The following is a 13,393-nucleotide window of genomic DNA, read 5'->3' as shown; positions in this document are numbered from 1 at the left end:
TAGATTGTAGTCGCCGTCTCGTGGCGTTTAGTGGAAGTGGAAGCTGACCAGATGATCGTCTGCGTACCGCATGATGTAGCAGCTGTCTGTTGCGATGTTACAGTGGTAGACAGCTCATTGTCGGTGAGTAAACTGTCCTTTGAAAGCCTCCTATATTCTCGGAACAAAGTAGCACCTGAGACGTTGGTAGGCTGCAGCAAGCACGCCGAAAATTCAGCATAGATTGTCAATTCTAACTCAGTTTTGGTAACAGTCTATTCATAAGTTATTATTGCAGCATCACCGCCCTCCATGAACGGCCCCGTGAAAGTTTTATTACAATTTTTGGAACGTCTGCAGTCTTCCTGCAGGCAAACCTCCGTGTGTGGATTTTTTTCTTTTTTGTCAATATACGACAAATCCAATAACGTTCGGCGAGCATGTTGAAAATTGCAGAAATCAGAATCGAAACTAAACGTGTCGCTGGCATTGCGAAATACCTTACGCCGCAGTGTGAACTTGCCCCATGGTAAGAAAGACGGGAAAGTCTTGCTGATGTTTCCCGCCCTGCGCCGGCTGCTTTGGTCAGAAATGCCTTGACAACAACAAACAACGGAACAGAACAGCCCGTATCTTCTTTCGACCCGTGTCCTTGTCCAGATTGTTCGGATAACCCTTTCTTTCTGATTGTGAGGGCCGTTTTATTGGGTCATCCGAGCACGTGACGGAAGCCCGACACAACATTCGTGGTTTTCTTCCAACTTCCAACCCGTTTTTCAACGGAGTCCCATCTGTTCGTATTATAGCTGCTTTTGAACGTTGTGTGTACCATATCCCAATGGAGAACACTGGGTTTACATGGAGGGCTGTGTGGCCGTTCCATGCACGAACTCCAGACTTTCATTTTTTCCCAGAGGGCATCATCCCGTATATAATAATAACAATAATAATAATAATAACAATAAATTAATGAATTTGCGCCCGCCATACGAAGCTGTCCGGTCGAAAGAAGTGAGAGCGACTGAACGCGAAGTTCAAGCGCATTTATTTTTCAGATGGATAGAAAGTATTACTTTCAAGGTTCAGTACATTTATATAATTTGTACGTATACTATATGTGACGAACGAACAGCCGACCTGCTGAGAACGATAGAATTTACCGAACGCACATACCGAACCCGAAACCAAATCGAACCGAAAGTCCGTAACGTTACGATGACCCCAATGAAATAGAACATACGTCCTGCAATTAACAGATGTACTTTCGCTTTGTTTCGTTCGCATTTTCCTGTAACCGGATTGCGCAACCTATACCTCGGAGCAGTAGTGTAGCCACAACAATATTTTTGGAGGGGTTCTACGCGGGAACCTTAAATGGGGAAGAGGATTTCACCCTCGTTGCCCCTCTCCCAAGTGCGCTACCAAGGGTACCATTTCGGTGGGGTTTCAACCTCGGAACCCACCCGGAGATCTGTCTTGGTCAGCATATTTTGTGAGCTAACGTAGATATTCAGTAGGCTTTCACATGGGTCAATGGCTATCCCTACAGTCTTATATAGTGACTGTAGCTATCCCCTTGGACACTTCCACATTGCCAAGTGGTTGTTCCGTGCCCCAGAGAAGAGCAGCTAGCTGTTCGGGTAACCGGCTACTCGCCGCTAAAAAGCAATCTCTAGAACAAACGCGCCTAACTTTACACCCTGCGAATGAATTTCCATTTACATCCGAGCACTGTACGCCACAGGAGTACTTTGCGAATAGCGTGCTGCGAATGGCGTGACCTCACGCAATACGTGCCGGGTTACACAGAGTTACTTTTTTAATGATCGATCGAGGCTACATGATCGTGATCACCGGACGGATAAGCTATGGACTATGGACCAGTACAACATCTATGACCACACTATATAGCAGGCTGCGGTATGCCGCTGGTAACAACCGCCAGCTTGGCATGGCTATCAATTCAGTAAGAGGGCTCCGTGGACTCATCCAGGTCTAGTTCGCAGTAAACCTTGTAGCGCACCTGAATCACTGCAGAATCGTTGGACGTCCTAGAGCTACAAGTGTAGTTGTCAGCGTCCTATATCCATCGGTGAATTGATCAAAACCGTCGTGCTGTCGTCCGTAATGATTACCCTACTGTTGGGTTCAAGTAGGGTATCACCCTTCCATCACACGCAGCCGGTGAAGTGGGCCGTCTGGTTACAGCTCATGACGAGTTCATCGTCAGGATCGATGCGGAGTCCCGCCCCGGGGAGCAGACTCGTGATGATGGACTCGACGAAGAGCATCGTGAAGACCTCGACGGCGGATTCTGGACAGTCACGGTACATTGCGCGGCAAGTGTACACGTTTCTATGCACATCGCTCACGTCGTCGATTCTAAGGTTATTTGTCCACGAGGCGTTTATCTTGAGGGGAAATTGGTTGCCAACTTGCCACGATACGATGGGCGTTTCTTGGCTGGACACGTTGCAATCGATGACTGCCGTCTCGCCCTTGTGAACAACCTGGACTGGCTGCGTGTCCTGTATCTGAATCGGGGCAACGACGCGAACGGCACCGTATTCGCAACGGTACTCGCCGGCATCGCGTTCAAGAGCCGACAGGATGACGAGCCGGTCGGTGCGGATCTGGATCCGAGGATCGCCAGAGAGGAGTAGCTGCAAGTTGTGATACCAAAGCGGGAAGCCTGTTCGAGGGCACGGGATCTCCATCAGGAAAGCCTGACACAGCACAGCCACTGCGGGGAAAAGGATCTAAGTGTGGTAAGAGTTGAACTGGCGTGAGTTGTCTTGGTATGATGAGTTGCCTTGGTATGATTTGTCCTCGTATGAGTTGTTTTGGTATATGATTTCGCCTGGTATAAGTTGAGTGTGGCCTGAGCTGGTATAGAGCCGCTAAGATGTGGATGTCACACAGGAGTTTCATCACAGAGAGGTGTTGGAACTCCGTTGAGGGCTTTGTGGCTGCTATTTTGGGAGCTGCTAGGAAAGTCCCTGATCGTCGCTCGCTTCATTATTTCGTCAACTTCGCCGTTGACATCTCCCTTTCACCTGGCAACGGTTGCACCGCTTTTATCTTGTTTCGAATGTAGACTCGTGATTACTGGTAGTATGTTTTGTGTGTCAGCTGAGGCTACCTTCCCTCGGGATTGTCAGGTCGAGATCCTGAAAACACGCCATGAGAAAGTCGCCGAAAAAAGTAGCCAATTAGTAGCCCAAAGTAGGCAAAAGTAGCCAAAAGTAGCCGAAGAAAGTAGCCAATTTTGTAGCCAGCGGTGTGCGGGCATCATATAGTGAGTATTGTGCAGTATTGTACATACCGAACTGCACACATTGTAGTATTTTGTCATGGTTGTGCTAGTTTTAAAGGTTGTGTTTAAAGATTAGGTAGTTTAAAGGTTAGTTTTAAAATAGCGTTCCACATTTCACACTACATAGATGATTTTGTTCATTCGCTGGATGCCGTCGCGATGATTATATTAAAGGGGTAGGTAATGCCCTTGTCAAGCAGCCTCGTGCTGCTTTTTGGCTTCCCCCTGATTGTATTCGTTATCTGGAAGTTGCAATAAAGCATCGTTTATCGTTATCGTTATCGAAGGACTCTTTCACGAGTGCTAAAGCACCAGCACACTAACAAAACAATCCGAAGGGCATCGTACCGACTGAGAGAAAGGTCGATCGTCGAGGGAAGCAGGAATGAACGCGTGCTTTGGCATTATGTGGTGCACGATGAAAACTACCCCGATTTAGGTAAACCGGAGTCTCGAATGTAGTGCGAAGAAGTATCCACAAAAGTAGCCAGAAAATAGCCAAGGCGGCAAAGTGCGGCGTCGCCACATGCAGTCTCGACCATCTGGCTGAACCACACACCGAGTGAATTTTCCCAAAGTTTTTGTATAGGAAACTTTATTTTTGCCTCATCGATTATTCTACAAAGTTGTCAGCTTGCACGAGGAAAGACATAGAGGAATGTATGTGGAGCACCTGGAATCTCTTTTGGCAATCGAGTTAATTGTTCCCAAGATAGAAAGCGGGTGACATTTGGCGTGCGATACTTGGTCGGAGATGTACAACAGCTGCTCAACAGCCAAAAATAGGTAGCGTTAGCACCCTTTCCTTTAAGGCCATTCAAAGTGGTGGTCAATAGGCAAGTGCATAGAGGAAGCTTTTTTTTTTTGGGCGTTTATACTTTCCAGTTTCTGAAAGGAAAACGTCGTCCGGAAAAATCTTGAGGCGCGCATTGCACGATGCTCGCGAGGCCCGTCTATATACAGGCAGCAACCATGAAGTCGGAGCTCATATTGGGGACTAGGTTCGTTTTTTTTTGCCCCGTTTCAAGATTAGTTTCGAAATTCCAGGATTAGCCCAAAGTGGCCGTCCTCTGTAACGAGGCACACTTTTTCGCCAACAGTACCATTTTCGAGTCGCGTGGTTTTCCACCCGAGCAATTTTCCGAAAACGAACCGAATTGGGAATTTACAGTTGGAGAATCATCACGGAACGTGGGAGCAATTTTGTTCTTAAAAAAAAAAAAAAAGAAGTGAGGCGTAGCTCATTGGTCACGGAACGGAACAGAATTTTTGTGTGCGATCGTCCGCCTTATCGCGCACTCGGATGGCACGTATAACACGACATCGATGAAGCAACGTAAAACGATCAAATATATAATTACGTGCGACGTACGCGGAAATATAAAGTAATTTCTTCTAATTTTTCGTTGATGGTGGATATATTCTAACATGCACCGCGGAAACGAGCACGGATGGGAATAGCTTTTCTTTCTCGCTTTTTCATCCAGAGCATTCTCGAAGAATGAAAAGGCGACGATTTAGAGAAGAAAATAAAATAGAGACCACTTTCCTCGAGAATCGGTCGTCTTCTTTGAAAAGAGGCGTCACTTCCGGTGTGAGTTGATTGATGTTTCTCTCTTTCAGTATCGAGACAGAGGAGGAAAGTCGTGAGGGAAACAAAGCGAGCCGCCACCGTCGCTGTCATTCAGCGAGCAGCAGTCTATATCGGAAGCCATCGTGAAAAATATTTTCGCGAAACTCCGCGCAATTTAATTTCCCTTCGAGAACGAGCTCTTACGTATCAACATTGGAGCGAGTATCGTGCCCTTGTCTCAGTATTGTTGGGGCAAAGATTGTGGCGCGCTTCAAGGAACACATCTTTGCCACGCACCCTCTCGAAGAAGGTCATCACCCTCTCGGTCTCGAAGGTCATCATAGGTGCATAAAAGTAGCTTCCAATGACACGTTATAAATAGGGCCTGACTTTTTAGGGTTAAACCCGTATCCGCCCGATATTTACCCCCCCCCCCCGAACGAAGTCTGTAAAATTCGGGTTTAACCCGAATCTACCCGAAAACATCCGGGTCGCGTGGCACACTCATAAGTGTGCATTAAAATAAAGTTTGATAACATTGCTAAACATTAGTTCCATGTTAAGACAAATTTTTATTGAATAAAAAAAAATCACCCGAATACACCCGAATTCCTGACGACAGAATATGCCGTAACGAGATTTAACCCGAATACACCCGAATTTTCAAATGAAAAATATCACCCGATATTTACCCCCCGAATTTGGCCAAAAATAAAACCCGAAAAAGTCAGGCCCTAGTTATAAAATATTCGAGCAAATGGAACGAAACGAAACGAGATATCCGAGTTGAGTTTGAATTTGATTATAGAAAAAAAAAAGAGAGAGAGAGAGAGACCCAAATGCGCAGGTTGATGCCTGTGAGACGAACCTCGTTGTAACTACGAGTCGAGGATTAAAAAAATAAATAAATAAATAAATAAATAAATCGACCTTGTGTCGGAGAAGGTATGGCTTCCCTTGCGTCATATACCCCCTATGTTCCCGTGAGGCCCGCATAAGGGAAACGCCTCGACTTCATCGTGGCTTCATCATAATTTTAGCAACAATAATCCCCCTCCTTGCAAAGAAGGCGGAAACGCAAAGTGAGAACCGAATCTAGCCCCCATTGTAGAAGAGCCGCTTTTAAAACTCTTGGAAGCGATATCAGAGCGCGGTGGACCTGCTGGAGCCCGACTGCTGTTCAATGTGAACGACGAGAGAGTTGATGTCCTCGGCGCTCTTCGTCCGCCTGGAAAGCGGCTGTGTCGTGTGACTGGCGACGAAGACGGAGTTTTGTCGAATCCGCCTGGGAATGCTGGCGGACCGGTCGACCAGGATCTGCGGTGCTGTGGGACCGAGGGACGCTGCCCTGGAGAAGTGTGCCTGGTACTGAGGCTGGTAGGGCTCCAACATGCGGATCTTGCCCCACTTGTTGAAGAAGAGAAGGATGACGGCCAGCCAGACGATGAGCACCAACACCACGATCACAATCTCTTCATCACGTACCACCAGGGGTCGTGTCGGATTCGTCGACATGCCCGCGCTGCCATTGGCTGCAGAGAACAAAGGCTGTCATTAAGCAGAGCATAAAGGGCTGTAAACAGTATTTTATTCAGCGAATCCTCGTAATTCTGCGGGTCAAATAGGAGTACAGGTTGGGACAAAAGTTTACGGAACACGCGAGCGACGTACTTTTTCTCCGGTGCGACACCCTAGCGGCTGCCGGAAGCGAGTGAGTTCACTGTTGCGGAGGGGTGGAAGGGTGCGCTGTTAGCGACACATAGCGGTAACTTGTACTTCCCAGGCACGCATAAGCGACACCGGAACCACCACTGTGTGTCGCTAACAGCGCATCCGTCCACCCCTTTGAAACAGTGAACTCACCCGCTTCCGGCAGCCGCTAGGGTGTCGCACCGAAGAAAAAGTACGTGGCTCGCGTGTTCCGTAAACTTTTGTCCCAAGCTGTACGAACAGTTTTGGAGTGGACGTAAGCATTAGCTGGAATACGCGCGCGAAGAATTGGACGTGCAGTCAAATTAATTCGGTCAGCATTTTGGGCCATATGTTTTAACGAGAACTCTCCGCCATCGGCTCTCGCTGCAATCTTTTAGATTATTGCTGCATCTCTTAACTGCTCGTTCAGCCACTAAAGCTTACGTAAGCTTTGTATCTTTGCTGAGTTGGATAGCTTGGAGCGGATACCGATTTGGTCGGAGTTAATCTAAAAAATGTGCCCGTGTAAACGGTATCAGCTTGAATGTTATAGCCCAGAGTATCCAGATATTAGCAAATGGTTCTTTCACGAATGGAATATCCGTGGAGCGTGACAACAAGGACTGAAAAGAAGCGACAATGCATGATGGAGGAAGGAACGAGGGGGTGGTTTTGGGAATCCCTCGATAGATGGCAAAATTGCCCTCAATGAGAGAAGTCTTCAAACCGCAAATGTGCCAAGTCTTCATCAAGAACTCCCCCCTCTCTCTCGAATATCCTCTTCCACCCTCCATGCAGGGCGCTCGTCGTGTTCTCGCAATCGACCACGCGAGGTTCGGCACACGAATTTGAGCATCACTTGCAGAGCATCCTAACCTCGTGACGTGCAATTCATTGTTGTCACGCCATGTACGAGCGCTTCATTTCTTTCTCAGCTATACATTCTCGTCTTCGTGCTGATGTTAGACGGGAAGACTGAATTCAGACCACGTACTCGTAAGCTTTCGAGGAAGCGAACAATTGCGTCATCAGCGTTATGGGGGAGTGTTTATAGTGAAGAGTTTTCGCGCCAAAGGTTCGCGTCATGAATGAAATCCTCTGGTTATAAGCGAAGCCCGTCGCTTTTCACTCGCTAAGACTATAAGAGCGGTACTGCTTACTGTCCGAAAAATACGGAAGTGCTGTCAGCATTCTTCGGTTGTTGCGTGTTAGAAAAGATCCTATACGTAGCTGATTTGTCTCAAAATAGTTCATAGGCCGTACACGCTTATTTTCATCGCGTAACACCTGCCAAACACTGTATAGAGAAGCCACTACTGCCTACGCAACCATCGGGCGAAATAATTATAACCGCTAAAAGCCACCACAAAGGACAGCACAACCACGACCACAATAAAGGAGATGGTAGGTGCTTGAGCATTGGCCAGAGGGAAGCGATCCTCTTGTACCCGGACGCAGGAACCGCGTGCCGGTACCCAACCCCGACGGCACCTGCACTTCCCCTGGTGACACTCCGACCCCGGCGTCACGCAGAAGCTATCCTTCCCGCACACAGACGAGAGCCTGGCCGCACTGTTACACCGACGACCATTCTCCACGTACGGCAAAGGGCAATTGCAGACACCTCGCAGACAGTCGCTCAGAGGGTCGCCCGCGCTGCACTCGTGACCGAGGACACATCCATCCTTCAGGGCCTTACCGACGTAGCAGAACCCGTGGAAACGGTCTCTTCGTTCGTCCGCGTCCTTGCAGAGGCACGAGAGACCGTCCGCGTCCAGAGCGCAGCGTTCGCAGCCACAGTCACGTTCCGAGAGGTGCTCTCTGAACTCGTACTCCCGCTGGGAGACGTGGACCAGGTCGCCCGAAGCGCTCAACACTCTGCAACTAATGAGACCGCGCCTCGGCTGCGGTGAAGTGAAAGAGATGAGGGATTCTCGAATGGCAACTTGGTTCTCACGACCGGCGACGCTATATCTCTGTTCGATCTTGATCGTAGCGGTATTCGGGACGTCCCACTGGACGCTCACTTGGGTGTAAGACGCCGTAGAGCAGCTGAATTGGACGGAAGTGTTGACCAGGTTGAGGGGACGGACAGCGGTCATGATGTACTCGGGGACGGTGGTCAGGTAGCCCTGTTGATACCAAGACGCAATTGTTTCGGCCGAGCAGCGGATGGGTAGCAGAAGCAGTAGTAGGTGTGACATTGCTGACCCGCGACTACTCGATGCACGGGTGGAAGACATTCTTCTTCTTTACCTCAAAGTGGCACATAGCCCGTTGGCAATCCGCCATTTTCACGCGATCGCTGTGCGCATGCGCATCCCGCGTCTTCTGCTCTTCTGGTTGAAAACAATGGAACCATAGCTGAAAACAGCCATAGCCATTTTCCCATTGCTTCCGTCAATTAGTGATAAAGTTATTGTTTGTAAAGTTGTTGTTGGTGTTGTTTGTTAATTAGTGAGGCTACGCTTCTCGGCACCAGAAGTGTATGAAAGGACCCAGGAACGATAACGAATAGCTTTAGCGATGGATGACTGCACTGCCACTCAACAAGCGCAAGAATCTTCTTCTTCCTCTTCTTCAAAACAGTTGCATAACACATAGCATAACGTGACGTTCCCCCTTTTTTAATTTTGTTTAAATAGCCGTTCGTCGTACATAAAATAATTGGGAGTAATTTTACACGTATATGGTGGGTGAACCTATTGTTTTCGCAGTGAATACAGTCTTTCGCAGTGCAGGTTCAATTCTCTTATTTGATAAGAGTTTCATGATGATCGTGATCGGTTAATTTTGCCGACACCTCTGGGGGGAAGCAAAAACTGGTAGCAAAGTTCTCGAAATGTCTTCCAATATGACGTGGTCGCAGGACCAGGTTACTTAGCCCATCTCCAACTTAAATCAGACAAGATTATCGTCACTTTATCTTATGTCATTTCACCCCCATCGAGATAACGTTGGTGAAAAATACCTTTTTTTTTTTACGAAATATGAATTACGTGAGCGAGCGCATATCCAATGTTGTGGGCCTCGCTTAGCGATTATCAATACGTAATGAACATTTCGCGATACGGTATTACAACGCCTTTCTGTCCGTTCTGTTTTAACCGCGAGATTGCGGAGCCAGGCATCAATGCATTCTGCTTGGCACGCTGATGAGAAGCTGTAAGCATAGGGTTGAGGTGCTGTGTTTCGCTAAAATACACGGTCCAGTCACTGCTGAAGCCCGCTGTTTACGACAGGCGTCACTTTATTCCTTTGGCGGTATGCAACTATCAATTAAGTTTGGGTAGCTCGCTGCGTATACAACAAACAACTTTATTGTCAGATGATGAATGGGGAGTTTCATCGCCAGGGTCGATACTCTACCCCATTGGTGGTGATGGTGATGCGCGGAATGTATGGAATGCGTAGTAGTGTATATGGTGGTATGGAATAGAAGTACGTATTACATTCAGTTAGAACGGGAATTCGTCGAATACTTCACAGGGAGAGAGCCGCGCTTGTGGCTGGCCATTTCGGCAGTCGTTGGCAGACATCGTCTGTGCTCCTCGAAGATGCCGGATGTCCACTTGGAAGTGGGTTTGGAGGTTATCCTGTTTGCAGTGCAGCTTTGGACAGTTGCTTGGCCACGCACATACATTAATCCGTGACATATTATGCGTTCTCGTTCAGGAGTTGCCACTCAGCTAGTTGTAGCCTAGTCCGTTCGAAATGCTAGAGGGAGCCCATCCGTATGTCACTGGGACTTTCACTTTGACAAAGCCAATACATGTTGTCGATATGAACGCTTTCATAAGAAACGCTTCCACACCGAACCCACGACCTCGTGATCCTCGTAGTTTGAGGAGGAAAAAATACTCCTAAGGCTCTTTGGCTGCACGTAAGGTATGAGTTTATAACTTGAGAGTGTTGCAAGTGGAATAACTTGGAATCATTGCTCCAATCCCTTCCAATTTCTCTCCAGTTACGACAGAGGGTGTTGCGCGAGTCCTTGCTATAGCTCAGCACCAGGCACTGACGGGGGTTGTCTATCGAACGGGATGATGAAGATGATCTGGGCATAGCATCCTTCTGATTGTCAACGTTCCGCCCTGTAGCTGCTCTGTCTGGATGGCACACGCCGCGCACAGTCCGCGATGTTGGGGAGAATCTCGCTTCTTGCGACACTTGACGTCGCTAAGACGTACGATAGCGTCGAACATATGGTGATCCTGCAAGGACTCATTACGGTCGATACTCTGCCATCCATAATCTCGAGGACTAGAGACTTTCTCTCGGACAGGTCGTTTTACTGCTCGGATAGCTGTTCTGACTGTTCGTAGCAACCCCAGAACAGGGGTGTCTCTCAGGGATCTGAACGTGGAGAAATGCGCTGTCATTGTATTCCACGTGGCTGACACGCAGCCTTTGAGCGCCTTTGAACCACGCGACACGGGAAAACATGGGGATGTGTCACGGCCGTCATACTGCGAGCCAAATGAGTCAACAGCTCAAGGGCTGGAGCGTTTCCACCTACCAGACTTGCGCGTTCTGACACTGTAGGTGCATTTTTTTTTTCAAGTGCATTCAAGTGCTGCACCTTAAGCACACCCCAGGTGTATGTCAAAAAGAGCAAGCGAGGGTTTCGTTCCTCGAACTAGTTCAGGAAGTGCAGGCAGCGCAGGCAAAAAGAAATCGCCACCCCCCTGATCCACCGTCTACCGCGGCTTCAAGATTTGTTCCGATGGAGTTAGGAGAACGAAAATCGTGTCATCGCCTGTTACAACTTCCATCGTAGACAGAAGACGACTACTGTATTGAGCATATAGAAACGACTTTGTAGACTGTTTGGCGTCTGGCCAAGACTACAGTCATTGAGGCGTTGCTTTGAAAGCGACGATGCCGTCTCCCATCTCGTCTTTGTTTTGCCCAAGAAGTCGCGTCTCCTCAAATCGCAGCGCCTTGGTCCTTTATCTCGGGACTCCAGTTCGTCTGGTTTCGTTGAATTGCGAAGAGCTAGACAGGAAACTATTTCCATAACTTGGTGGATGAAGACCAGATAGAGTGAGGAAGAAGAAGTATAGAAGCAAGTGCGAAGTGGTGACGCCACCTTGCAGGACGTTCGGACGTCCCTCATTACAGTGAGCTGCACTTTCAAGGATTGGTACGTTCTGTATAAGGATGGAATAGAAGGACACATATGCTACACGTGGTATACAGAATGACTCGAAATTCAATAAACGGCTTCCAATTTGGAAATGGTTAGTCAAACAACTTTATTTTCACGATTATGAGCGTTTCATCGACACAGGATCTACCCCTCATTGCGTGGCTGATCTTTCTCGGTGCGGCTGACAGAATAAATATCGTCGTTATAGGTTCGAATTTTTTGCTAGTGCCAGAGGGATGGAACTAATGAACGTGTTTATGCCAAGTAATATACGTAGTTTTATCCCTTCTCAAGAATATGTTGAACACGTAAAAATATGCCTTAGTAGACGAAATCTGAATGCATTACTGTTATAAAAATGCGTACCTTTTGGGGTATAAGTCGCCCGTGCAATAACTCGTACCTTTTAGGGTATAAATTTATACCTTCCGAAAAGGTTTTTATACCCTAGTGGAGGTCTAGAATTTTGGTACACAAACTATACCGCTGCAAAGCTATACTCTAATCCAGTTCGCGACAAATTTTTACAGGAGGGAACTAGAAAAATCACACTTGAAGGGAAGAAAAGCAAAAAAAAAATATATATATATATAAATAAAAATCACATACACACACACGTACTGCAGACACACGCAAACGCATATGGGTGAGAAGTATAGCAAAGCTCGTGCACATTACTCCCCACGAAAAAAAGTATAGAATTATAAACAAAAAAAACTTTCAAGGAGCAAGGCCGTTCCGAGAGTTTGGCAGTGCGTAGTTACCAAGTGTGTATCGCGAGATAAACATTTACAGGGCAACACCGCTGGCGACTTGGCAAATTGTGGGGCAGCCTTCGCCTGGTAATCGACTCTAAGGGTGAGGACGCCTAGATTTAATCATATAATATGTAGCCATAAACTCACGACGTGGATCCAGATTCGGTTATCTATACCTGGTACCGGTTGTAAACGCGTGGTGATGAGGTATAAATGCGTTACGTTAGCACTCCTTTATACCTCTGTTATACCCTTGAGAAGGGTTGGAGGTATAAATCGGAAATATGTACCTCTTCTATACCCTCTAAAGGAGAAGCAGAAGCTATAAAAGAGGTATAATAGCCCATTATTACACCTTATTTATACATTTTCTTCACGTATATATATATATATATATATATATATAAAGAAGAGCATCTAATAAGAAAAAGAGAGAGAGAGAGAAGAAAAAGTGGTGGTGCCGTAAATGACGGGCAGTGACGTTTGTAACTGAGTTTGACGTTACTCGTGTTGAGTTGATTCCTCACACAGCTGCTTATGATCATCGCCGTCTTTTGACCTAAAAGCCCTTGAAACGACAAACGCGTTCTTTCTCGCGATATCTGAGCGTAAAATATTTCCATTAATTGAATTCGCAGCCAATCAGTACTTCACATTTTCACTGTCAGTACAGCTTTCTTTTGTCGAGTATTGATGATGATTCGAGCTTAATAGCGCATAGGCCACGAGGGCCACAGTGCGCCAAAACAGTGAAAATGCCAAGCATTGAAGGGGCCAAAACTTGATGGATTACGTTTTAATGTGTGACAAAAACAGCCGGACACTCGTCATGTAGTTCATTTTCCCCGCATCTATATATACACGAAACTTCCAGTGAAATACAAAAGTGTAACCCTGGAGAAAGAGTATCCGGCCGTTTTCTA

General features: G+C 47.1%; 2 protein-coding genes across 3 annotated transcripts in view; one reads left to right on the top strand and one right to left on the bottom strand.

Annotated features, from left to right (window-relative positions):
• Positions 1-13,393, top strand: part of LOC135395022 (cystinosin homolog) — a 46,429-nt gene continuing 33,036 nt past the window's right edge. Inside the window, exon 1 of the mRNA XM_064626193.1 lies at positions 1-123. The gene's annotated coding sequence lies outside the window, so the exon portion shown is untranslated. The remainder of the gene's footprint in view (positions 124-13,393) is intronic.
• LOC135395023 (uncharacterized) overlaps positions 5,616-13,393 on the bottom strand; it is a 30,407-nt gene continuing 22,629 nt past the window's right edge. The window contains exon 3 of one of the 2 annotated variants that reach the window (XM_064626196.1): positions 5,616-6,400. In XM_064626196.1, coding sequence (XP_064482266.1) covers positions 6,012-6,383 — 372 coding nt within the window. In that variant the 5' untranslated portion in view covers positions 6,384-6,400 and the 3' untranslated portion in view covers positions 5,616-6,011. The remainder of the gene's footprint in view (positions 6,401-13,393) is intronic. The other variant, XM_064626195.1, reaches the window with a different exon arrangement.

Source organism: Ornithodoros turicata, chromosome 5 (assembly GCF_037126465.1).
Source record: "Ornithodoros turicata isolate Travis chromosome 5, ASM3712646v1, whole genome shotgun sequence".
In the NCBI taxonomy this organism is placed as follows: Eukaryota; Metazoa; Arthropoda; class Arachnida; order Ixodida; family Argasidae; genus Ornithodoros; species Ornithodoros turicata.
This window is presented reverse-complemented; position numbering and strand designations above follow the sequence as displayed.